The 27,951-nt window shown below is 39.4% G+C and overlaps 1 protein-coding gene across 7 annotated transcripts in view; it reads left to right on the plus strand.

The window, feature by feature from the left end:
• Positions 1-27,951, plus strand: part of DGKI (diacylglycerol kinase iota) — a 199,741-nt gene that overhangs the window by 68,301 nt on the left and 103,489 nt on the right. For all 7 annotated transcript variants that reach the window (XM_066183827.1, XM_066183828.1, XM_066183829.1 and 4 more), the window contains exons 2-6: positions 7,468-7,576; positions 16,817-16,912; positions 19,392-19,466; positions 21,860-21,916; positions 22,580-22,645. In XM_066183827.1, the coding sequence (XP_066039924.1) occupies positions 7,468-7,576; positions 16,817-16,912; positions 19,392-19,466; positions 21,860-21,916; positions 22,580-22,645 (403 nt within the window). The remainder of the gene's footprint in view (positions 1-7,467; positions 7,577-16,816; positions 16,913-19,391; positions 19,467-21,859; positions 21,917-22,579; positions 22,646-27,951) is intronic.

The raw sequence follows: 27,951 nt of genomic DNA on the forward strand, positions 1-27,951 counted from the left end.
AAACAAATTGGTTTTGACTGAAGCAAAAATAAAGCAAAATAAATCAGTTCAAGGAAGCATTTGTGTCTTTTTTTATCCCCAGCTTTCCTAGACTTCTTTTTCAGTCCCTTTCTCAGTAAATTACAGGGCTATAGAATACTCTTCATCTTTTCATGACCATTGCGTCATTGCCTCACCAAATGTACCACTTTTTTTTTCCTTTTCTCCTCATGAAACTTAACGCTGACATTTTTGTTACTGCATGGAGTCCTACAAGGCCTGTCACTTTTTGTGCCAAGAGAAATCACCCTGTTTGTACATATCTTTTCATGATTTTTAAACAAGATATTGCGAGAAATCCTACTGGTCCTAAAATTTAGCTGCCTTGTACCGTAAGTCTCCTTCAAGTTTTATTCTGTCTGCTAAGAAATCTAGAGAATAAATTAGGAGGTAAGGCAAAAAACCCCTAAAGTGAGCAGAAGGAAGAAATGGGTACTACCATTAATATATGGAAATCTGAGCTCCGATAGGAGCTCAGAGAGAATTCCACGTGACTTTGACTTTTTCTTATAATTATCTTATTAATTATCCAAGTCTTGGATCTGAGCCATGTTCGATTTCCACCTTGCAGATGAGGATTGTTACAGAGTTCCCAGGGTAATGAGCTGGAGCCCAGGACCTGGCCAATGGCAGCATGCAGGAGCAAAGTCACCCTGATTTTAGTGCAATAGAGACTCTGAAGTGACTTATAGATCTAGGACAAGATATATTGGTCACCTTGATAGGAGCTGACACAAAACTGTGTGCTTTCTCTGGCTTCTGAGGAGAAGAACTCTTGATGGAAGATAAGATTTAAGGGATTGAATAATTTAGCAGAGTTCAGGATCAAATTGAAACCATAAATTGCCTTCCAAAAGGTAAAATTTGGTGCTCAATGTATGCCTACTGGTCAAGTGAAGCAGAGAAGAGAAAAAAAAATATGGTAGAGATCTTTGGCATTTGGACTTGCACTGTTTTGACACTAAATCAAGCTGCAAGTATAACCGCAGGGCAGTGAGGGTTTGCATGTCTACACTGAAGAAACTGGAAACATGTTCATGCCACAACTTGTGAATACCTCTTGTAACACACAACCTGTTTCATAAATCCATTGTATTCCTTTGGGACAGGAAAAGTAACCTGCCATTCTTGTACCCAGAATTTGAGGGGCAAGAATTCCAAACGGTGTCCTTTTAAAGAATATCCCTTCGTGTGCATTTCTAATACAGAAATGTCTGTGAACTGCAGTGTTGACACAGAAAAGACATCGTTGCGGGGTAGAGGTGTTTCCTCTGTTAACCTGATCCAACTTTCTGCAGTTCTTTTCTCCTTCTTTTGCTTTGCCTCGTGATTCCTTTTGTCAGAAGGCTTGTTGGCTCTGTTTGGTCTTGCACCTGCTCAATATAAGCTGAATAAAGTGTTTGATGTGATGGATCCAAATGTTCCTACCAGAACTTACTAGGGAGTCGACGCATTGTATTACAGATCTGTGATTGCTGTTTGAGGTTCCTGGGAAGATTGTTGTAGTGGAAATTTGTTTCACTCTCTTCAGATGAGTCTCTAGTGGACATGAGCTGCTCCTGGTACAGGAAGGCTGGGCCTGAGGCTGAAAGCAAAGCTGCCCAGGTCTGCAGTGTTTCATGGATATGTGCCTGTTTCTATGCACCTTTTTTTCAGACAGCTCTGTGTGGTGAGGGGTGGAGAGATAGGCAGGAAGGGTTTGTTTGGGTTATTGGTGATGTGGATGTTGACTCGCTGGGAAATTACCCAAATCTTGGCTTTTCCAGACACTGGCACCCTGGGCAGCAGGGCATGACAGATGCTTAGGAAAGCATTTCATGAGGAGTTCTGAAAGGTCTGTTTCTTTTAGTGCTAGTTGAATCTTTTGCATCAGTGTTCACTGCTGAAGGTGCTTGAAAGTGTCCTAGGCTGAGCTGCTACTTGTGTGGATGAACCTAAGGAAAATGGGACGGTTCATGTAGGAGCCTTATGACCACATTGACAAAAGGGCCAGTAACTAATCACTAAGGTTTGATTTTGTTAAGTATTCTGGTGGAATTCAAATAAGAAACTGCTGAGAGGGCTTTATAAATCCTCTGTTAAGTGAGCTCTACTCCTAAAGGAGTGGGGTGGTCACATGGGTTCAGAGTGCTGATGGGGCAAGCCAGCAGCGAGTTTTAAACAGAGAAACTGGTAAAGCAGCTGCTAAGATGCAGGATTAATAAATGTGCAACTGAACGTGATGTGCTGGAGGAGAGCCAGCACAACTTTCTCAATACCAGGACTGGTATCTTGCAGAGGTTGCTGACAGAGGCATGAGACCTGTGAACTGGGGTGGTCTGGCCAAGGGGAGCCCATGTGGGCCTCCAGATAGCTTTGATGGGGGAAGAAAAACAACTTCTGGTACAGAAACCAGGAGTGAAAGGCATGGTGTCCTCATGGTTAAACAATTGTTTAAGTGTAGCCAGGAATAGGGTGGTGCTCAGGGTTTGCCTAAGTGTTTACTGGTGAGGAACACTGGGGATCTCTGATGAGCAGTGCTGCTCACTGGAAGCAAAATGAAAGGGGGTAAAGCTTCCTGCTGCTTTGCACGATTAGAGTGGGCATGGTCTGACTGCAGAAATTTTCAGAAGGATCTCATGATGCTGAATGACTGAAGCAGTTTGCAGCTGAAAAGTGAGATCGGTGAAGACAAAATAATGCAAATGTAGGATTAAAAAGCTGTCAAGTTTGGACTTTACATTATCATTTAACGCTCAGGAAAGAGACCTTTGGATGATTAAAGGGAGCAGTGCAGAAAGTGTGATGACACCACCACTCTGATGCAGCCAGATGTTGAATAATTTTTCTAGTTCTGGCAATCATACATCAGAAAAAAAAAGAAACCAAACCTGAAATTGAGCTACAAAACATTGATAAAGATAGAACAGATTCAGGGTTAGCAGAAGTCTAAGTTGTCTAGGGTGCTTCCACTTGGGGTTGTGGTGATTTAAGGGGTTTATCAAGAGATTCATAAAATCACAGGTGAAGAGAGGCAAGCGATTGCTTGCTGTTACTTACAATATGATACAGCAATTGAATTATCAGGCAGAATTTAAAAAACAGACAGAAGGAAGTACTTTACATTGCCCATAATTAAATTGTGGAGCTTATTACATAGCCTGCTGTGGAGACCAAGACTATAAATGGGTTCAGGGAAGGACCAACACATTCCTAGAGTAAAAAGCCATTACAGGCTATTAAGTGCAAAGGTCTGGAAGCAGCCTCCAGCTCAGGAAGTCCTTAAACTACTGATTACTGTAAACTGTGACTGGAGTATGTCAGGGGAAGGATCACCCAATTTGTGCCAGTGCTTCTCTAAACACCTGCTACTGGCTACTGTCAGGAATGGGTTGGGGCACCAGACAGATTATTTGATTTGGCTGAAGTTGGCTCCTTTCACAGCAAATGCAAAAGATCTGGGAATTGATGTTGCAGTGAAACAATCACTGCCCAGTGGTCAGCTAAAAGGAGAACAATACATGCCCAGAAGGCAAGTTGGAAACAGTGGGTTTTGGGGTCCTGATGCAATCAGCAGAGATGCACGGGCAAAACTTAAATAATGCCAGAGGTTAGCCAGTACATTTTTTTCATAACATTCATAAGCACCAAATTGCAGGTGTGAAAACCACCTCCAAATAAACTCCGGCACATATAATTTGTGCATACAGGTGCTGTCTGACTTTGTACAGGGCTTTTCAAGCTCTAGTTGGCAAAGCTGAGGGCTGGCAGGTGTAGGGTTTATCCACATTGTATGTTCAAAGAAATTCAGGGCTATTGTAACTTGAACATCATTATACAAATGATTTCCCCTTTCTCTGTAGATATCTAGGTTAATTTTGAGAAAAGACTCTCAAAAACATCTTTCCTGGCAGATGTCCTAGTCATAGGACCTGTGGAAGCCAGTCTCTGCATTTTTATATTCTCTCAACCTTGCAGCTGAGAGCCTACCCCAGTGGTAATGCTCATGTACAAAGGAGGATGATAACCCCAGCCTTGGAAAGGCAGCAACTCCAACACCAGCGACAACTAAATTGTCAGTCAAAGCTGTTAGCCACATGCAATGGTAACTTACTCTTTCTATTCCAAAGAGATTCTTTTCTAGTACTTAAATAGGTTGCATAGTATTGACTAATTGTTGTGGTCTTTGAGGGTTCAGGTAAAACTATTCAGTCTAAAGAGCTAATTGGAGGATATTTATATGCTTTCAGTGGAGGAGAAGGCTCAATAAAGCCAGAGGCTGGGATATAAGCTCAAATCTCCCCTGATCAAATATGTATCCTTTGATCTAATAAGTAGGTTGAGTCTCGCCTGACTTTTCAGCAAAATGCAAATGTAATGCTTTTAAAAAATAATAAAAAAAAGTCAGTTAGTGTACTTGAATGCCTCGAATGTCTGATTGATTTTGGTTTTCAAGAAAGTTGACTGCTCTGTTAAAGGATTTCCTTAGTGGTATCAACTATGGAATTAATATCACATATTTTTGTAAGTTGTATATTCAGTGACATAGGCATTTATGTGTACCCATGCCTGTTCTCAATGGTGGTGTGTTAGCTCTGTTAATAATAATAATAACTACTACAAATAACTGATTACTGGATGTGAAAAAGTCATTATTGTAATGCAGTTTGTTATTTATGATGAAGTATTTCCTAGCTGTTGGTTACTACATGAGCAACTGGACGGAATGTGCCCATTTTAACAAAGTTGTTCTCTTCATAGTCTGAAAAATAAAATATATGATGAAACCACAGATTCACTTTTTTCTGTCTGTCTCTTATCAAGGGAACAGTGATTACTTCTATGGGAAAGGCTGACTGTCAAGCCCGTGTTTTCATTCATGCACTCAGCACAGTGGAGATGAAATTTCTGGGAAAGATAACTAAAAGCCAATCGTGTTACCTTGCCATTGGAAAAGTGCCAGGTGGTGTAATTTGTCAAAGTAATATGAGATATGATCACCTGGATACTCAGCATCTGCTCTGTTATCAGAATTGTGCTACCTTCCCTTTCCCCCCATTTTCCCCTCTCTTGTCTGTCTTACATTTATTAGAAGGCCATGTGTTTGCTCTTTAGCTTGGCCTCCTTTTTTAATGGGAAAGGCTTCTGCAGTGCATACAGTGTGTTTTGACACTTTGTCTCTCTTTTCTCTGAGAGAGAATTCTGATAAGAAATTGCTCAAAAGTAGAAATTTCTAGCTTGTTCCCGGGCCCAAGGGTCACTTCTGGATGGCTCATGCAAATTTGCAATCCCTGAGATCATTTTAAGGCTTTTATGTTAAAACAGACCAGAAAAAAAGAAAAGAAAAGAAGAAAGCGTTATTGTCATGCCTGTGTTTTGCATGCTTTCCAGACAGAGCCATAAAACCACCTTGGCATGCAGAGAAAGGGCAGGCAGTTGGCATAAAACTGTGCCAGGTCTCCCCCAAAAAGGCTCATCAGCCTCAGCTTGCTCTTAAAGAAATGCGGGCCAAGTCTCAGGTTCTCCTGTGGGAGGTTTGCACATCTCTAATTCTCACTTGAAATAGTACCCGAGGCTTGGTGCTGAGATGTCTACAGCCACTTGTTACACATATTTACCTTCCCCTGTCGTGAGGACAGGCCTAAGTAGGTTTGCTTTACCCCTGTCAGTGATGCAGAGTGGAAAAAGTGATACTGCCCTGTTTCCACCCAAATAAACTAACACGTTATGAACCACAAATAGAGACAAGAATGTACTCTTGTGTTTAGGAAGCCCAAATAACTACATTGATACTGAAAACAGCATGGAAAGAGACTGCCAAATATTGGGAAGTTTTCTTGAAAAATATAGTTTAAAAACCTTTTTTTAGTTTCTTGTAGCTTATTTCTCTAAAGCCTTAATCCAGTTATTGAGACGTGTAGCTTATGTTGTGCTTAGATATTTGGCATAAAATCCTTCTTGCTAAATTGTTCCCTCCTGATACATTGTCAGATGGTAAAAGAATTTTCCTCGGGCTTCTTCCCGTTTTTTGTCAAATGCAAAATATTTTTGGAAAAACTCCTTAATGTCAAAGTCTTTCCCACATTTAGTAAAAAGAGGGTATTGGATGATCAGAGGCTGATGTTAATGTTCTGAGTTGTTCATGCTGCCCACAAGAGAGGGGATTTAAGACATTCTGCTTCAGTCCACTCGATTTTTCCAGACATGCACCGTGAGCAGCGAGGCTTCCAAGCTCCTTTACTGTGGATATATATTGCACTGTACATTTTCAGGACAATGAAAAGATTTATTTAGCATATGGCTGACCTGGATTGTCTCCACTGGCTCAATTGACCTTTATTGCCTTGGGACAGTGGTAAGATTAGGAGATGCTATAAATAGCTGCAGCACTGTGGGAGTGGTATCACAAAAATGCACTTTACACAAACAGCCTGTCATTTTACTTTGTGGGGGATGTGTGTGTTTGGCTTACAAAGGGAGCTATCTCTCCGAGATGATTTTTATCCTCTTCTGAATCATTGCAGCTGAAGCTGAGAGATTATTTTGGCCACTACCATCAGGTTCTAATACATACAGTGCAATAATGTTGGGAAGCTGTAGGAAACAGACTGTTCAGGTGCAGCTGAGTTTTTTATTGACAGTGTACTGTGCTTCCACCTGAGAGCTTACTGGTGGAGGCAGCTCTGTCAGGGTTGGGTGTCTGTAGGGAGACAGGCAGGGGCAATATCCCCTCAGCACTGTGGAGATAGCCTCAGGAGTGTTTCTGGCCACCACCTATGACTTCTTAGGAAGGTCACCTCTATGCCTCAAGAGCTGTAAAAATTACTCTGGACCAGAAAGATAGAACTAAAATATAAGTGGAAAGAAGCTGTGATTCCTTGAGGGATTCTGATATGATCAAAGAAGGTAGCAGTTTATGACTTCCCTTCCCGGTGGCATCCTCGTGTCTTGTTTTGTGTAGTTGGGTGCTGAATGGACAACTTTCTCCAGCCTATAAACTAGGTAAAAGCAACAAGCGTTTGATTCTTTGTATAAACTCGTATTTTCTCTCTCCTATAAATGGTATTTGGAATTATGCATAAATTGTTTCAACAGATCTAGTTGGTGTGTGAGGAATAGGTGTAATGCATGAGGACTCCACTGGCAAGCATAACCACAGATAGTCCACTGGATCTGATATTTCAGCTTCGTGCCAGATGAGTAACTGATCTCCATTAAACAGTAATTTCCAGTGATCAGGTTGCTTTATTCTTTTCCTAAACTGCTTTAGCAGGAGATGGCATTCAAGCACCATTTCACTGAAGCTGAAATGAAATGCATTGCTGCCCCTTCTAATTTCTGGAGAAGGCTGGGGAGGATGTTGGGTAGTTACATTGGAGAGATATATTTGTTATATATACACTCCATATATACACTCCATTTAACTGTGTTTTTCTTTTCAATTTGCAGGAAAGCAATCTCCAGGTCAGGCCTCCAGCACTTGGCTCCTGTGCATTCCCTCAACATTCCAGTCACCAATGGACCTGTGAAGGAACCAAGAGCGGCCTTAGAGTGGACTGTAGGTGTTTGTGTTTTTTGGCAGTTAATTTGAGCAGTATTTCTAGTTGGTGCTCTCTCCATTCTTTAATCAACATAAGACATTGTGTTGCTGTTAGAATTAGTGTTAGTCATTAGGAACATGCTTCTGTTATGAACTGAAGGACAAGGCAGAGACATGAAAACTTGTGGGGTCTTGAGCAAAAAAGGACAGATTTTCCAGCTTGGAAGTTGTCTGGTTATATTTTCCCACCTCCTTCTTGACAAAGTCTGCCACCGAAGGTTGATCTAATTTTAGCACAGCAGGGTTTTGTGCCTCTGTTTAATGTGCCAAAATTAAAGGCTGAAGACACACATCAAATTGTCTGCATCCGTAGAGTAGGTAGTTGAAATCTTTGGTCACAGTTCTTTGTAGGTATGACTAGATTTCTTCTGGGTCCAAGCCAGCCTGTAGACATGGAGAACATGTTTCCACCCCTCTTATCTTGCTCTTTTATTTTTCTGGGCTGAACCACTCTAGAGCTGGCCAAAAGTAAAGCAGACTGTTAAAGGCGTTGTCTAAATATCTTTTAAACACTATCAAGCATGGGGCATCCACCACTGTTGAATGGTTGTCCTAGGGTTTGGCCACCCCCTCTGTGTTTACTAATGGCAAGTCTGTACCTCCCCTGAAACCGTCCTTATGCACCTTCCATGTGGTTATGCAGTGGTACGGGCTAAGAGCATGAGCCAGAAGCCAGAAGTCCACACAAATGCCTCAATTAAAGCAAAGCATACAGTAGGTTTCATACTTGGCTGTTGGTAAAGAGGTTGGTACATTGCAATATCAAGGTGCCAGCCACCCAAGAAGGTTTAGTTGAACATAACTTCGGTTTCGATGGCTCATGTTTATCTTTGTTCTCTTTTCCAAAAGAGAATTTATTTTTAGATTGCCTGCTCTTCTTGAACTCCAGGTGTTGCACTTAGTTTGAGCGGATGAAATTTTGCAGACTGTGTTGCAGGAAGTTGGATTAGATTCACTATGAGGGTCTGCAGTTTGAAAGCTTGCATAGAATCCTCTTGGAAGGGCTTTGGAGAATACCTTGTTTTTTCATTCCAGCAAACCAGGTGCTGATTCAGGAAGGCAGTAAAAAATGTCTGGTTTGAGTCATCACTGCCATTCAGTTGAAATCTGAAGGATCAGCCACACAAGTGAAGGATTAAGTACATTAGCTAAATTAAACACCTTTGAAAACTGTACTTAGAAAAACAACAGCAACAACCCAGGCAAATAAACACCCCTGAACCCCAAGTCCATCATCCACAGCTTGCCCTTACTCAGCCAACTGCCTGCTACTCCTTTACCAGGATGATCCATGATCCCATGGTGATTACTCCTTTTACCTCATGTGATACATAAATACAGCAGCAGTTCCTACAAGTTGGTTAATATTGATTAAATATTTTGGGTTTTATTTGTGTGTGGTGTTTTTGTATTTTACTTCCATGTTTATGGTTTAGACTTTTGATCAGTTCAATTCCTTAGCTGTTTACAGCCTCTCAGTCTGGTGTTGCTGCTTTACTTCACACTTTGATTGGAGAAGGGAGGCAGCTCTGTGTCATGTGGGGAGAGGGAGAGGATAGTGAGTGGAAGACATCTGTGGCTGGGAGGAGACTGAACTGACCAGCTGTAGTAACTGGTAAAAGGGAGAAAGGTATTTTTCAAATCTGAGGTATGATGGAAGTAGGGTTTGGAAATGTGGGGAGGTTAAAGTGGACCAAATGTTTTTAATATGTAGTGAATTTCAACAAAGAAAAAAACCATAAATTTTAATTTTAAATCCAGAGGTGTATTTGGTAGAGTGAAAAGATATTTCAGTTGATGTGTTGGAGCCAGAAAAGAAGTTATTTATTTAATCACTGGAAGGTAGCATTGATCAGTGTTTGTTGCATCCTCGTATGCATCATCCTTCTCTTCAGTATTTCTGAGGATGATTCTGCAGGGACACATGATGGGAGATCTTTCCAAAGTCTAAGTGGCATGAACATAAATTGTCTCCTGACTTAAAAGGGAGGAAATAGTTTCTACCACAGTCTTCACAGTAGTAAGTGGAAAGAATTCCCTGGCCATTCCCTCCAGTTCTGAGAACTCCTTGCAGGTGATTTGCCATTATAAGATGGTCCTGAGAACAGGGCACTGAGTCAGAGAGTGGGATTCCTTTCTCTACTCTGTCACTTACCCCAAGAGTGAGGTCAGATGAGTTGTTTTTCTCCTCAGTACATCAGCTTCTCTAGCTGTAAAACAGAGGTGATGATTTTCATGTCCCCTAAGACTTTTTACACAAAACCCCCAGTATTTTTTATTATTGTTGTTACGACTGTCTCTCCTCCCTGAGGTTTCTTTTCCCTAACATACTTACAAATGTCCAGTTTCATCACATTTGTTACACCTAATCCAAGTTAACTTGTAGCTCTGCTGTATAATTTAAGGTTCTCTTTTCACACCAGGGCCATACAGAACACAGTGTCTGGAGTAGGTGTTATAATAACCAGAGGGGAGTGCTGGGGTTGCCTTACCAAAAAGGAATTGACCTAAATGGCTGACCCTGTGAAATGTTTATGCATATCCCTTTCTCCCACGCGCCTTCATTTTAGACATCACGCCCAAGTGTTAAATAATAAAGTAAGTAATTCTAGCGCAGATTCTCGAGTGAGTGCAGACTGAGCCACCCAACTCACTGGCTGTGTACTCGCTGCCAGGTCTTTGTCTATTTTTCTATCGCCATTTTATACCAGGGATTAAAACCATAAACTTGTACACAAAGTCCTCCTGTAATTTTCTTTTAACTACTGCCTTCTAGCTGTTTTATTTCTATGGTGTCTACAAAACTATTGATGGCCACTAGAACTGTAGAATGTTAAACATACCCAAATCTCTTTTTTTCTTTTCATAGTGCATTTTTTCTGTTAATACCTATTTCTTTCCTTCTCCCATGATAATGAGACTTAGAATCTTTCCCCCACTTCTTAAGAGGCATTTGAAGGTATTCAGTTTCCATTCTTGGAGGTCAATGAAAAAACTTGACTGATCCATGCTTCGTGGTCTGTGAATGCACAGTTGGAATTATCTGGGTACAAATTGAATGTTTGTTTAGCAGAGAACTATTATAACCTGTACCATAAATTATGTGTATCAAAGACAAAGCCAGAAATCTTTTAGATCTTAACAAGAACAGAAAACTATGTGTCAGAGTAGAAGCTGAAAAATGGCATTTGGCAATATGTGGAAGCAGGTTTAGGTCAGGAGGACTGTACAAGGGACTACCTGATTCCATACAGATGGATTAAGGAAAGCCAGACTTTATCTAGTGTAGAATCTAACAGGAACAGGAAAGATAACAGGAATGGTTTCTGTAGGCAAATCACCAGTGATAGGAACAGCAGGAAAAATATTGGGCTGTCACTGAATAGGGCAGAGAACAAGGTGACAAAGAACATGGAAAACCTGAATTGCTCAATCCTTTTTTTTTTTACTCTCCATTTTTGCTGGTAAGAGCCACCTTCAGCAGCTGCAGGTCACTGATATCAGGGTCTGAAAGAAGGAAAACTTACTTTTGTGGAGGGTGATCGGGTTGGGGAACACTTAGACTGAACACACAGAAGTCCATGGAACCGGATGTGTTGCACATAAAGGTGCTGAGGGAGTGGCTGATATCACTGCTAGGAGTCTGTTGTCTTTGAATGGTCACGGTGGTGAGAGAATGTTCCTGAGGACTGCAACCAAAGAAATGTCAATTCCTTCAAGAAGGATAAGAAGGCTCCAGGGAACTCCAGGTTAGTCAGTCTTACCCTGATTTCTGGGAAGGTTATGAAACAAATCCTTCTGGAAGTAATTTCCAGAAATATTAAGAATAAGAAGTGACTGAGAGTATTCAGCTTTGATTTATGAAGGGGACATGGCACCTGACCAGCCCAACAGATCAAATGACCGGCTTGCTAGATGAGGGGAGAGCAATGGCCATTGTGTTGACTTTTGCAAGGCTCATGACACCATCTTCCATAAAATCCTTGTAGAAAAACTGATTGGAGTATGGGCTAGACAAATAGACATGAAATGACCTATACCAGCGAGGTATTTAAAATTAATGCCTGTGACTTTGAAATGAGCCTGTTGCATTCTATTTTGTGCCTTTTTGGCACTAGTCAGTAGTTCTGTCTGCTTACTTTCATGGACAGTAACTGTTTGGAAGTGCCTAATGAGGCACTAAAGCTTGGATAATTAGCATACATGTTAATACAGTAACACATGCTTTACGTATGATGAAACATTTCCCTTGTTCTAGATAAATTTATTTTTTTTTCCCCATGAATAGTTTGGCTGCTGTACCATAACTTCCTAAAAGCTATACTTTTACACTGAAGGAAGACTTTCCTTCCATTAGAGGGTCTTCAAGTCCTAGTTTTGTAACTGGGAATTAAATATTCAGTTGAAAAGAGATGTATATTTTTATATGCTCTCATGGCAAAAGGAGAATGGGGTATTCCATTAGTCACATAAAAACATGTAGAGCTGATAGGAATTCTAGTTCAAATTAAGTAGTGGTGAGTGCAGGCCCCATGCATATTTAAAAATTGCTGTAATTTTGTGCGCAGCTGACACTTGAAGTGCTGTGTTCTGGATCAGTAATTGTTTTTTGCTGCTTCTTTTACATGAAGGCTTGAGATCTGATATTCTTTCCAGAGAGATCTAAAGAGAAAAGAGGTCTGTCATATTTAAAAATAGTGGCCATATCTTTGTATTTTTCCAGTGGTGTAGAGGATGCAGTGCAGAAGGTGCCCATCTAGAGAACATGCATTTTTCACATTTCTGAAGTGCAACTGTTATCAGCCAAAGCATTGGCTCATGAGCACGTGGGGAATCATCATCTCAGTTGATAACATCTGAACATTGCTGCTCCATGAAGACAAATGTTGTTATTCTGCTTCTGTATACAGGTGATCTCTCAGCTGAGGATTATGGGGATCTCAAATGGCAATTGATGCAGAGATGTTGAATAGCATGGTGGGGGAAAGGAGAAACATCCCTATGGTGTTTTATTTTGTTCTCTGTCCACGTATTTCATTTGCAATAATTAAGGAATAGATGACCTCTACGTGAAAAATATTCCCAAATTAAAATGGGTGAAGATGGAGTTAAAATTGAGAGTTAATTTGAGTTAAAATATCAACAGAAAAATATTTGAGGCATTGCTCCTGTTTGCAACATGAGTACTGCAAACTCTGAAATTTCACAGTTAAGGGTGAAGCATAATCCAAACATGACAGAAAGATACTTGGGAAAGAGACATCCAAACAAATTTGTTTCTGCTCAATAGTCATATCATAAAGAAAAGGGCCAAAAGTAACAATTTTGTTTACAAATATATTAAATTAAGTCGAGATTGATGACCACTAATTTTACACTAATCATAAATATCACCCAAATGCATATTTGTAAGAAGATTCTTCTCCCTTACTGGAGCGTTAACAAAGGGAAAATTTTCTTACTGACTTATTTTAGAGATTTTCCTTAAATAATTTTTTTGGGAGTCCTAGTGGGGAGTGGAGGAGGGTTCCATTCCTCCTGTTACAATTGGAGTTCCAACTCTTTTGAACTGGAAGTTTGGGCTGACTGGTTTATTTATTTGGCTGAATAAGTACAGCTGCTTGACATTGCAAATTAAAACAGTCAGGTTTATCTTCATTTCTTTTGAAACCGTGCTGATTGCAGTCTGAAGAACAGTGAGGTATGGTGATAGTGGTGGGCGTCAGAAAAATGGTAACTCTTGCTCTGTCATTTACTGTGCTGGAGCACTTGAAGAAATCTAGTTGAATTAGTGAAATGTGCACAGCAAGTCGTGAACACATGCATGTAATTACATGGTTCCCAAACTCCTGGTCCCTGAATTCTTGTTTCTCTTCCACTTCAGGGGGGATTGTGTGTGGTATTTTTTTTGTATGCAAGAAATGTTTGCTATACTGAAATTATTTTAGTTTGCTATTAAGGTGGTAACGGATCAGGAGCAATCAAATGGGAGCTTTCCGTCTGGGGGAGCATATTGACGTTGTATGTCCCCTGAGAGCCAGGCTGCCAGGAAAGCACTGCTGCCTCTGCTTCACTGAGCAGGGGCTCTTTTTCCTCCCAGGACACTGAGTTCACACACTTGTGAAGGCTGGGAAGCTGGTGAAAAGAGAGAGAGAGTTCACAGTTTTCTTTATTAGGCCACAGTCATTGCTGTTTTATGCACAGTGATGGACAGTATGCATTTTCCACATAGCAAGCCAGAGCAAAATGTGTCAGCCGAAAAGTGTGATTTGACAGGTCAGCTGAGGTGCCCTGACACTGAGCTGCCACCATAAGCATCAGTCCCTCTGAAACCATCTTTAATCCACCACTCTTTGTGTCAGATCCAGCAGTTATGTGGTCACAGGATGTGTCATTTTGTCTAGCTGGTTTGGTAGATGAGATATCTAGTTTTTTCCATTAGCTGAACTGATTTTATGTGTAGCTTTACAGCCACAGATTCACCATGAGGAAAATGGCAAGAGCATGAGACTGGCGTCTGTGTCTTCAGAGAGAGAAGGAGAACAACTGCTTGTTTAGAAGCCATTAAATCCTAAAGCCAACATAAAGACATCAAGTACAATATAAACCAAACTGGCAAAATTCTTATAGAAAAAAAATACAGTCTGTGTCAAAATATACAAGTGATGACAGAACCTTTACTGTAGTTTAGCTCTGTGTTAAACGGGATGTCATCTTAGAGGTGATAGGAGCTTATTCCAGGGACCACTGTCAGCTTCTGTGTTGATAGGTAGAGATGAGTGCCCTTTTTCCAGCATGTTGTGGAGTATTGCCTGTAAATTTTGGAGTAGAAAATACTGTTTTGTTGAAGTAAAAATTCTTCATAGAAATGCATTGATTTTTGTCAAAATTTTCTGTCAGAAGTGAAGAAAAAATTTGGCTTTCAAAAGGTCACAGCACTTCCTTTCACTATATCATCCTGATTTTTGTAAGTGGCAAAAGAATGTCTCATCATATGAATGACAGAACCCTGTAAAATTTGAAATGGTGAAATTCAAATAATTCTCTTTGGTCTTATCGAGACAAATTAACTGACAAGGAAAGATTTTTGAGGGAGAGCATTTAATCTCGGGCAGTCTCAGCTCCTTGCACTTATTCAGGATGAAAGATTCTCCTAAAGTCAATTTGCTGGAATTGAAATTGTGAGTTTTCACACACAGTACTGTGAAATTCTCTGTGGCAGTAGGTGTTTGGAGGTGTGTCACTCATACTAGATCAGGTTATTTACATTTTTATTACCTAGTTGTGTTAGAACTCTATAATAACATGAACTATAAAGATCATCCTTGTAGACTACTAACTAAATTTATTTACACAGTGATGAAAAGTTAGACATGTAAATCTCTGATACAATCTGGAACCATAGAGAACAAGCAGTCTAAACTAGGTTACGGAAATAGGCCACTTTATCTTTAGAAATCCTGATGGTAAGTTGTGTGGACCTGGTCCAAATGAAGGGGTGGTTAATCTATTTTTTAGTATAATTTTTATTTCTTGTTAAAAATTCTGTCCCAAGAGCTGTGTGCTTTCTTACCTAGCTTTCAGAGTTGGTCTTTCTGAAGAATCTGTTATATCCTACGAGATTTACCTCTGGATCATAATCTTGTTTGTACTGTTTTGTCAGCAGAGAATCTGTTCAGGTCAAGCACTCTTTGGTGAGCTCGTATCCTGCTGCTGAAGGGAAAAGAGCTGCAATATAAGGACACACATGAGGGTCAGAGTTTACAGTCTGAATAATGTACTCTCTAAGAAAGGCCTGAAGAATTTCTTAAGTTAGTACAAGTTCTTGGAAATTATTTTGCGTTATAAAAGTGTTGAAAATACTTACCTAAACTATTGTGCTCTGGGAAACTGTAATATTTCTGATGAAGTTAAAGACCTGCAGACAGATAGATCTCTCACCAGAAAACAGTCAGTGTTGGTTTTGTCCTCTTGTTTTACTGGAAGTGAACACCATGGTTGTGGGAGGCATCATGTGCAGCCTTGCATAGGTCCTGGCTGTTTTTGATGCAGTCCACAAAGCAAAGAATTTTGCTACTTCTGCTTTTCTGCATTACCTAAGAAATCAGCATAGCAAGAGAAGCCATCTCAATTTATCACTTTGAAACTGACAGTGGTATTTTAAATAAATTATTTTACCCAAGATGGCTATTTCTGAGCATCCTGCTGTTGGACACCATCTGTTTGGTGAGCGTCATCATTTGTGACTTCTGCAGTGTGGGAACCAAATGTCAGACTGTCAAAGTGTTTTCTATCGTGCTCTAATTCTGGCTGAACAGAATTCCTATTTATTCACTTTGCTCAAGTAGTGTACAGTAGACTTCTAGGCTTTTTAGTCACACCAGAATTACAGGCAAGTGAAGCCCGTAGCCTATCTACTAGAAATCAAGTTTCCCTAGAACAAGAATTCGCATAGAATCAAGGTACAAATTTGGTCAAATGGGAATGCCAAGACAAAGTTAGATGTTAGCCTGTTGATCACTCCTAATTGTCAGGGTGCTAAGTAGATTTTTTTTAATGAGACCTTTCTCAGATGAATGTGTTGTTCTTTCATATATGAAGTCTAGTCTCTCCTGGCAGTGTAATGTTTTGTTGAAGTATTCACAAAGTGTTGACCCAGCTATTTCAAAGAAAGCATTTTCCCATGTCTAGTTTATCCCATCATCCTAAGCTATAGTCACCATGGTAATTTTTACTCCTGTGCCCGATTCTCAAATTTTTTGTTTTCTCCCGTTGAAAGTTCATTAGTTGTGTTTTTGTTTCATCTGTCTGGATTTTCTCTTTCTTTAAAATTCTGTGTACATCTCATGCTTATGACATGTGAATTCCCAGTTAAACTATGTAGCATGTGGGAAGAACATCAACAAATTTGAACTGAAGCGTGCTCAAAAATACTTAGGTTTCATTTGGTGACACATCATTTTGTTGTCAGCATCCTGTAAGCTGGGATGGTTAGTCAGGGTAATACTGTTATCTACTATGGCTTGGTGTTGTAGAAAACCAAATCAACACCTGGTGGTGTGGTAGCTGGTTTTTGTTTGGCTTTTTTTTTTAGTTTATTTTAGTTTTCTAAACTTATGTTGAAAATCAGATTTTTTCCCTTTATACTCACATGGCTGAATTTCACAAAACAGATTAACAACTATTTCTTTTTCCCAGGAAAATGCTGTGAATGGAGAGCATCTGTGGCTTGAGACAAATGTTTCTGGGGACCTCTGCTACCTGGGGGAGGAAAGCTGCCAAGTCAAATTCTCAGTGAGTTATTTTCAGATCTCTTTTTCTCTTTCTGAGGTAACAAACCTGGTTTCAGACTGATGCAGTGCTCAGTTGCTTGAGAGCTTGAATTGTTTGCCCGCGTTCCAAAAGGAGAGCATAAAGGGCAAAAGGCTGCTGGTAAAGACTTTATTGCTTCAGGGAAAAAAGCCCAGACCAGTTTTGGTTGACCCAGATTATTTACACAGGGAGAATGTATGTAATGAACAGCTTTACTAACATGGTAAGGGAAAAACAGGGGTAGAATACTGAGGTGTTTCGGGAATATTAAAAGATACTAGTCTATTTAACATGAAAATATGCACAAATATATTACTTGTTGCAGCATCTGAGAGGAGGATCTGATCAAATTTCTGCAATTTTAATCACTGCCAGGGTTTGAACTGAGTTTTCCAGACTCTTGAATGCACTCACCAGCAATGAGTGCACTCATATTTGGGTGTTTATCTTCTCCTGTTTGGAAATATTCAAGGTTAGCTTTCTCCTATTGAAACTTTTCTGCTGTCTATTGGAAACGTTTCATTGGAGTGATCTCAGATCCATCCATATCTGTTCTTTGACGGTTACACTTCCAGTCTATTTCAGGAGCTCTTTTTGCCCAGTGTTTTGGTTAAATTGCTTCATCAAAAGGGAAGAAAATACTCAAGCTCCTCTAACTTTGATATTTAGGAAGCTTGGGAAGATGGTGGGGATCCTGTGCTCATGTCCTTGATTTGAAACAATGCTCTAAGGGAGTATCCTAGCCTTTGGACTAAAAAGGTTAAAGGGAACTCGTCTTCTCTGGGATGTTTGTGGTTACCATCTGTGACTCCTCATGATACTGTCTTTCTGCTTTTATTGCCTCCCTCCCCAATGCCCCCTCCCGGTGCCACCTTCAGAGTATTTAATTCAAATCAAAGCATTTTGATTCATTAATCACCCCCAGTTTTCAGGACAATGTGATCCAAATGCTAATGCTGTCCATAGCACAAATTTGATATCCATCTCCTACAACTTCCCAAGCAAATGGTATATGTTATGGTATATAGCATTAAGACCAAGCCTGAGAAGCCTATGGCTCCTTCAGAGTGCTGAAGCAAAGTCCCAACAATGGCTGATTGTGTGGTAATGCTTAAAGGAAGTGTCACTGTGTGTTTGCTGTGCACTTGCATTGGTCCTGGGCACTGAGTCCTGGCAAAAGCTGGGCACAGGATTTGTTTGGCTGAGTGGACCTTTGGTCTCACCCAGTGTGTCAGTTTTTGTGTTCTCAGCAGAAGTTTGCCTTTCTAAAACTGATCAAACTCTTCTTTCTGATTTAGCATTGAAAGTAACATGGAAATTAAGATGTTGCATATGATTTTCACAGAGATAAAAACTGTATTTGGTAAACACAGAGATAAAAAACGTGCTTTGTGTTACCAAGTCACAAAACATGTGAAAACCTAGTCTGTTATACAATGCCATGATTCTTCAGGTGAAACATTAGAACACCACGTACATGTGAACATGTACAGTCAGGGTGTATCTAGATAATGATGAGAATCGATAAAATTATTATAACTGTTCCATAATGTAAGCTGAAGCTGTGTTCCCTGTTTTTTAATGAGCTTATTTAAAATATGTTGAAAATTAGAAAGAAATAATTAATTAGAGATCTAAATGGACATGAATAAATTGAATGTAAAAAATCTGAAGCAAAGAAATCTCAACTTAATGTCTATTTATAAATCTTCTGTCCCTCAAGCACAAATCCTTAAGTTAAATTTCTATGAAGATTAATTCCATTCTGGTTAATTAAATTGAGTTTATGGAAGTAAAATAAGTAAATACATTCTCTCTTCTGGATGTATTCTTTTGCCTTTGATATGCCTTGTCCCAGGGGATTCAATGGAAATTATTTCAAAAGCCCAACTGAAATTAATAAAACTAACCAGAATAATTGAGAATTTTGTCCCTGCTGTAATATTTCATAAGCATTTAACAGCATTCTCTGAGAATTTTATCATTCTCTGCTAAAATGACCCAAGTATTTTTCTGTAAGGCAGTGGTCAGGCTCATCAAATTAAAAATTTTATGATAAGCATGAAATGACCTCTTGCAAAGTGATCCAAGTTCTCTGATTTGGACGTGCAATTCTTCTCCTCTTTGCTCATCATCTTGGTAGGATGCTCACTTGTAGAGTGATGCCCTGCAGTGTTAACCTGATCCCCTACCTAAAGGGAGGCATTCTTTTCTAGTTCACAACCTGGACTGCTGTGGCTTTTTTTTTCCCCCCTCAAAGTTCATGTTTTAACCAGGAGAGCTTAAGATCTTTTTCATTTACTTATTTATTTATTTTGTACACCACTGAGAGCAACAAAGGAGAGGGGGAAAAAAAGTCTGTTGCATAGGGAGCATAAAATCTCCTGTTTTTCAGCTGACTTTGTTTGCTTCCTGGGAATAGCTCACCTCCACGCACACCCGTGTCCCTTTGCTTTTGCAGAAGTCTGCCCTGCGGAGGAAGTGTGCTGCCTGCAAAATCGTGGTCCACAACGCCTGCATGGAGCAGTTAGAGAAGGTGAGACATTGCCATCTTCTGGAGCCTGACGTAGCCAACATGCTTTTAATTCTTTTAGTGAGGTTTCAGCCTGGAAAACACTCTAAGCCAAATTACATTTTCACAGCTGTTTTAACGACGTACTTGTGAACAAAACTTGGCTTAAAATTCTACCTTTTTTTTTTAAAGTATATTTCTTCAAATCTCAAGCCTAACAAAATCCAAAACCAGACAAAGAACAAAAACTACAGAATGCTTTCACACTTTTAATGTTTCAAAAATAAATTGTCTTTACTTCTAGATTAAAAATTGAAGCTAGAAAATGGAGTTTCCTGTCATGTACAAAATTGGCCTTTTAAATTCCCCAACTGAAGCCAGCGTAATTCATTGTATGACAGCTATACTTATTATGAGCAGTGCAGCATAAGATGCTAGGGTGAACTTTACCCTTTATATTTCCTAGACCATACTGTTTTCTCTTCAAAACTTCAGAATTCAAGTTTTTGTCTGTAAAATGGAAAGCATCAAACCTTTCCTTTATACTACCATTATTTCTGTGAGCATCTGTCCTGCTTCTCATTTCCTTCAAGGATCCTTGATCACACTCAGGCACCTACAGAATATCTTTCACTGACTTCAGTCTTCCCCTCAGAGATTTGTCTTCATTATGCCTATCTGGAAATGTGCTAGAGAAATCTCCTCCAACCTCTTCATTCCTGGTGGGATATATGCTAAGAAATGTGTATGGGAATTTCCTCATTGCTTCCATTAGAGCTTCATTTTCACTCCTATATGTTTAGCAATGTTGTTCTCCATTAAAGAAGCTGATGCAAAACAAATTTATAGCAGCAACCCTATAAGGAAAGGGCTTTTTCCTTTCCAAGTGTTTGGACTCATGTTGACAAATCCCACAGTGATTGCCATAATACCAAGTTGGAGAGGTACCATTTCCACCCCCGATGCTTTTATCTGCAGTGAAATTAACATTAGCACATGCTTTCAGCACAAAATGTTACCAGTGAATTTTTCATGACTTCCTCCATCACCAGCAGTGCTGACTTTCCACAGCCCAGCGAGTTGGTGGCATTGCCAGCCAGAGAAAATAGGCACTTAGATAAAACCCAGCTTCTCTGTGCTGTTTTGGAGACCATGAATCCACCTCTTGGCAGAGGGCTGTTATAAAGTCTATAAAGTTTAAAACTAGTACGTAAGTCTTCTGCTTAGCTCTCTCTGCAAAAGTGCAAATTTTAAGCAAAATAAATATAAGCTGGGTCTTTCCAGACTGCCATGAATGAGCAGTAAATCAACAAAATACAATTCCAGGTGAAGAGCAATGGAAGAAGATTAACATTACAATGTCTTTTGTTTCTTTACACCTACTAGGTATTTTGTTTACTTTTTTTCTGTGTGTGCCTTTTTTAAATTGTTATTTTTTCTCCCTGGAGCTATTATTTTGAAGGCAAATGTTAAATGAAGGAAGAACTTATTTATTTGAGGAGGGTTGTATTTAAATTTGGAAAACCTTAGTCATGCTACCTTTGTAACAAAAGCATTGCTGTGCATTATCTTCAAATGTTTAATCCTTTGAAGGACAGTCAACTCAAACTTGAATTTATTTCATTTAGTGCATCCTTACTTCACTTACCTATTATACTTTTTGCAGGCCTCTCTCTTCTTCAGTGTCTTTTTTAATGTCTACATCCCTCTACTCTTATTTCTATGGTTTTTTCTTTTCTCAAAACTTTTTTTTTTATAGGACTACCTTCTTTTTTATAAAATACTTTTTTTTCTCTTCACCTTCGTCAAAATGTTTTCCATTCATGAACACTCCTGTTGTCCTCTTTGGAGTGCAACACCACTACATGAAGCAATACAATGTTCCCCAAATGATTTGTGGTTGGGGAGGTGGATGAAAACATCCTTATCTAAGGAAAAGGTAGAAAACCTTGAGAATTTGCATGGTTATTTATGTAAAGGTTATTTTCTCCACAGATTTTGTTTATGAAGACATAAAGATAGGACGTGCGAAAAGGTCTTACAGAGTGAAATTTCCAGCACCTACTAACTTTTGAGAGCTAAGCTGAAGTGTGCACTTGTTTGCAAATGATCTTCAGAAAAACCAAACAGATAAAGTGCTTTCCTTCCAGAAGGAGGAGGCAGTTTAAATATTGGAACTGAGTAGGGAGCAATAGCGTTAGGGATGATGGGGGCTGTGTAGAGGTCTAGCAAGGAGAATTAATATGGCCTATGAAAAGAGATTTTTCTGACATATAAGTAAGTTACTTTTTTTTCACCTAGTGAAGCTAATGTTTTAATAGATAATAAATACTTTGGAAGTCAAGCCTAGATCAAAATATTGGAATAAGTTTTCTTTCAGCTCACTTTAAGTTCTAACAGTTTTATTTCAATGCCAGATTAATTTTCGCTGCAAACCGACTTTCAGAGAAGGAGGCTCCAGATCTCCAAGAGAAGTAAGTAATGGACAAATGACGATCACTTTTCCTTTGACATGTGTGCTGATCCCCCTGGTGTGCAGCTGCAGAAGTGTTTTTAGACTGAGAGAAATTTTAGAGAGAGAATTGGTTCCCAGTGGAACATGTTCCCCTCTCCAGAATAAATGTAAGATGAATTCTAGATGAAGCACTCTATTACTTACACTGACAGAAACCATTTCACCTTTCTGTCGTCTTTTGCCCATTCATTCAGTTAGTATTTTTATTTTTTTTTCTTCCTGGCCTTAGAGATAGTATTTTTATTTTTAAAAAAACCTATTTCCCTCTCCTTTCACTTGTTTTCTCTTAGGTGTGGTGTGGGTTGTTTGCTTTTTTTTCCCCCCTCTCTAGAATTATCTGTAACATAAAATCAAACATTTAAAACCCTGAATACTGAGAAAGTGGTTCTGGCCTCATTTCAATGTGCATAAAGAAAACACCACCTTGTCCTTATTCCTCCTACAGTTTTGGTGGTTTTTGAGGTTTCCTGCAGTGCCTGCTCCATGTTTTGCTCCAGGAATTACTCTGTTGGCTGAAGGGACTTTTTCTTCGGTGTCTGTTAACAAATTTCACATAGATGGTACCGTTGAGTGCAAGGTGCCAATGCTTCCTTGTAACACATCTTTCTGTCCTTGTGTGCAGAACTTCGTGCGGCACCACTGGGTGCACCGGCGGAGGCAGGAGGGCAAATGTAAGCAGTGTGGAAAGGTAAGATTGCCAGCACAGCACAAGCATGACATACAGGGCATGCAGGAATTCAGGGTAGCCAGTAGGTCCTTCTAGTCACTGCAATTTTTTTCTGTCACAAACACTTGGAATTTTTTCATAGCTAATGACAAGCCTGAGATGTGGAGCATTACAGTCCTGATTCCCGCGTGGGAAGGGAAAGGCAGCTGCATCTGCAGGAATGGCCACATTATTTGTTCTGGGAGGTTGTGATGCGCTGTCTGCTGAAAATGAGGAGGAGGAAAGCTATGACTCCTTGAGCCTTTTTAATTGCTAAGCTAACCCTGTACTAATATGATGTTCTTGCAGTGCTGTCCTCTGTGCCAAAATTGTGATGGCCTATTTTTCAGGCTCCTGGAAAAAAAGCTGTTGCTTTCTTTCTGCCCCAGTAGCCTCTAAGATTTGTGAGACTGCTTCATGTTTCCTCTGCTTCATAGACTGCAAAAGTTTATTTCTAAAAAAGTATAAAAAGGTGGAAGTTTAGATACTGAAGTTCTTTCTTCTGAAATATTATGAACCCCTGAAATACACCAAGAGATATTTAAAAATTAAATTAACCGGGATTTAATTGCCTTTCTCTGGCACTATATTATACTTTTGCCTCCCTCTTTCCAACTAGTAAGACAGTCCATGTCTCGTCTCCATGGCACAGCATTTCATTCAGAGGAAAATGAGATTTGTATCTGGATACTCATGCAGATTGTCAGCTACCAGCTGCAACAGGACATGCAACAAAAATGTGATGCCCTTTTTATAGCAAGTACCATGGGAATGGTGCAACAAGGCAGTTTGCACACAGCAGTCGTAGGGTATGACTGCCATCCTTCTCTGCCTTCTTGGCCTGGATGCCCCCTACAGGCATTTGGAGCTGATTTTCAGGCATTTGGAGCTGATTTTGCAATGAGAGTGCTTACTAGGTATCGTATCAAAACTTGTGCTAGGTATGTTTCCATGGGCAGCCTTGGTTGATATAGGCCTTCAAATCCAACCATCAAACATAGAATATAGAGAAGTTCAGAGAAAAATCTCAGTTTTCTCCTTAAATAAGAAATATTTGGTAAAGAACAACTTGAGTATGTTGCAGTAGAGTTGTTTTTTTGCCAGGAAAATTATAGCAAAAAAATCAGTTATATTTATTGGCCAACCGGTCTCCTATTACAGCAAAATGCATGTGCTCTGGTATAACATTCCAAAAACCTCCAAGTAAGAACCACCTTTATTATTCTCTTGTCTTACAAGAAAAGGGAAACTCATTGAAATAGAATGACAGTAAATTTAAAGGAATAAAAAAGTATTATTCATGGAATACTTAGGGATTCTGGTAGATCTTGTTGTGTAATAGTCCTATCCCATGCCTGGAATGGGATGGTTAAGTATTTTAATGATCATTAATTACAGTTATAAAAAAGTTTTCAGGATCTACCCATCTCATGCTTCTAATCATAAGCAAGTGGATAGGAATTAATGCACTCCATATCCTTGGCATACCCTTTATATTCTGTATGCCATTATGTGCCATATCTGACACTTCCTGAAAAATTAAGTACACAGGGGACTGTTAATGTTCCACCGTTACTCAGAAGTGCGGTTTGAAAGAAATTTTCCTTGTTACAATCACTTACAATGGTCCACGTGTGGGACAGTCTTGTAACAAATGAACTGAATTTCTTTTAGATTAAACTTAATTGAAAGTTCACTCTGCAGTTACTGCTGGGAATTCAGTCCACAGGACCAGACTACAGCTAATCCAAAGTAAAATTATCTAAAAGTGCTTGTGTGTAATCTCTTGAGTACTAACAGAACCTGTGCTACCCTGTTACACATTACTTTCTAGTGCAAATACAGTTTATATAAACTCAGCAAGGCTTTAAGTTTTTTTACTCTTCTTCCCAAGGGTGATTTCACTGGTCTATTGCTGAAGTATTGTATAGCGGAATTGGTACCAGGGAAGGGGACCTGGAATGTGCAGTGTAACCAAGCAACCTATTTCAGTCTTTGTCTCATGAATTTCCAGAAATCATGCCTTTATAGTTAACAGTCTATGAAAATCTCTTTCCTGGGGTCTTGCCCTGTTGAACCTTGAGTTCACGTAAAGTTGTAGCAATTACAACATCCTCTAGCCAGAGATTCCTGAACTTAACTCCATGCTATGAGACTACATTTGGCTGTTTCAAACCTGTCACACATTAGTTGTTTTTCCTAATGCTTCATAGCTCTTGTGTTGGAAGAGTTGGTAGTTAGGTGTTCCCAAGCCATGACATCTACATTGTTCATGATGTTTAAGAATTCTTCTCTTTCTCTTGAAGACACGGGGGGAAAAAAAGACAGTTTCATAGCTGTTAGCTTTTTGTCACCTGGCATCACCAGAACAATCAGGATATTTTTTTAATCTTTCTATAATATGACATAAAAATGCTCAGACCATGTGGCCCAGCATCCATTTCTTAACTATGTGCAGTAATAGAAGCTTAAGGATGAATGAAGCGGAATCTTTTTCTCATATGCTTCCAGTTAGCAGTGGCTGAGGGGTTTTCTGAGACTGAGAAAACGTTTTGGACTATAATGCTAAACAAATACTATTTCCTTAACCTTCTGTGGCGTCCAGAGTGAGGTGTCTTCCATATAGATGCAGTGCGTGTCTACAGTGTTTCTGTTGCTGGTCCCTTTAAATGCCTGTGGATTGATGCAGAGCTGCATGTAAAGTTAAGACTGAAATTTCTAATGCTTGAAAAGCCCTTCTAGTTCTTTGTTATTTTAGCAGAGATCACCACACAAATGCTTCTGTTGCAGTCTGAATTCGAGTTGTAATAATACCTGGCTCTCCTACAGTTATGTTTCATTAGGGTATCTCTAAGAGCACTAAAAAGAGAAAATCTTTTGTAGGAAATTACTTGCAAAAAATATTATTAGTAGCCCTAACACTGGTGTGAAAATAGTCTTTGATAATAAGTACTTCTGATGATATAAACAAAACATACCAGAACTGGTAATCCCTATGTGCTGTCTTTGGTGCACAAGCATCTATGTTAATTTGTACTTTAATCCAGACCATTCAGACAGGTTGAATTATGAACACAAGCTGGTTTTGTGGACATTCGGGTGCTCTCTTCCTACAAGTATGCTTTTCCTGGTGTGCACAACTGTTTATTTCTACAGGAGCAGCTTACTACATGGGGCTTCGTGTATTGTGGAGGGGTTGGTTGCTGGAGAATCAGTGCTCATTATATACTGTTGGGCTGATGTTCTCAAAAATATGGAATTCATTTTCTATCTGAAAATTTCTAATTTGGTGCAGAAGACCTCCTTGCATGATTGAAGACATCTGAAATGTTCCTTCTCACTCAGAGAAGACAGAAAATATAATTCCTAGTGAAATGTGGAGGGTTCCTATGTTTCAGTACTATAGTCCCTGTCAAATCTCACTGTGACTTACAGAGCATGGTTTATTTTATCAATTTTATCAATTACTTTATTTGTAAAGCTAGCTTTCAAATAAATGCTGTCTTACATGAAACTTGTATCCTTAGCAAGAATTAACTCACATTTGTGAAGCAATTTGGGGAAGGAAAGTGGTGGTTTATTGCTCCTTATCATTAATATGTTTTTATTGCTGTATCATTTTCTCTAATGACTCCCTAAAAGCCAAATGACTTACTAATAAATGAAAAATGATCCATCCAGAACCAGACAAGCTGCTCAGTCCATATGTTTAAAATGCACGCCTCATGGGCTGTGGAATTAATGTACTGAATTTAGACTTTTTTTATTGGAGATTTTGGGAGACAAACGTTTTCCCCCTGGATATTACAAAGCAGAAAAACCCAAAACAATTCGTGCCCATGAGGGACTGAAATAATTATTTTTTTATTTTAATGCACTTTGGAACAAGAAGGAGCGAGATTTGTGAGAAACATTGTGAAGCACTAGAGTAAGTAAATGAGGAAAGAGTGTTTTGTCCAGTGTCAGACCTCAGTTCCAGCACTTGTATCACAGTTACTGTCACTCTGTTCTTATGCCCACACTGAATGGCAGACAAGATGTGCCCAGCCAGAAGAATCTGGCCAGCTTGTCTTTGTTAAACCACTTCACTACACTCCACTGCTAAACTTGAATAGCCCAATTCACCATCATTATGAAGAATCTACTCTGAATTTCTCTGAATGCAAACCCTGAGACATTAGGAGAAGGACTGAAACAAAACCCCAAAAATCTAGTCTAAGGTGACACAAGCCTTTTCAGGAGCTGGTCTTGGTGATGAGGTCCATGCAGCAAACTGGTTTGAGTACATGCTGGGGACACCTGTAGATGAAGCTGCAAGATGTACTTCTGCATTCTGGGCAGGCAGATGGAACCTCCTTCCCTTTTGAGTACCAACAGAATTGTCTTCAGCCACCCTGTATAGACAGATTGTAGTTCAGTCCCTCACTTAAGACCAAGGCATCTCTGCATGGTTTTGTTTTTTTGGTTGTTTATTTTATTCTCACTGGTGTGCTTGGTCTTGTCATTTCACTGAGCACTAATAGGCTCATTTGTCCTGCAGGATAAGAAGGACTTTAATAATAGAAGCAGTGAGGCAATGACCAGTTATAAATCAGTTTATAACTTTTTTTGCATTGGGTCTTGGGTGTCGTCCAGCATGTAGGAGATTTAAGTATTACTCAACTTGTTGAAGGTAAAAATTGGATCGCAAATTCATCACTTGGTAGAGAGATTGAATTAGAAAGTTCTGGGTGGTGATGGGCTACTTATAGAGGTAGGGAGAGGATTGATGGAAGGCCGTGAATAAAGGCTCCAACAAACTGCAAATCTGAAACCTAAGTAGTAAAGGCAACTGTGACAAACTGTTCACTGAAATTGTGAACTTTCCATCTCTCCAGCCATCAACCCAAATCAATTTTTTTAACTGACTAAAATAAGCTGTAACTCAGCTCAAAATTACAGACTGTATCATATTATTTATTGCCTGTGTTACATGCAGAAGGATATATTTGACCCAATTGTCTTTTTCAGCCTTAGAATTTACAGCAAAGTCATATTGTATTCTATAGAAAGAAGCTCCCTTCTAGGAGAATAAAATCACATTTTCTGGTTTATGAGGGCTTTTCTATCTTTAAAAATACAAACAAATATTTTATTTTAATTGTGTGATCTGAATCAGACTATACTGGGGTTTTTTTTGAACTTACTGGAAAGATTTTAATCTGAGTCAGTTCAATAAAGCTATAAACTTAATTACTTCATTCCAGTGTCAGAACTTTCCCAGAGAGACATTGTAGTCAATTTTGTTC

The sequence above is a fragment of the Chamaea fasciata genome, unplaced genomic scaffold (assembly GCF_029207755.1).
Source record: "Chamaea fasciata isolate MVZ Bird 193981 ecotype frontalis unplaced genomic scaffold, bChaFas1.0.hap1 SCAF_5, whole genome shotgun sequence".
In the NCBI taxonomy this organism is placed as follows: Eukaryota; Metazoa; Chordata; class Aves; order Passeriformes; family Sylviidae; genus Chamaea; species Chamaea fasciata.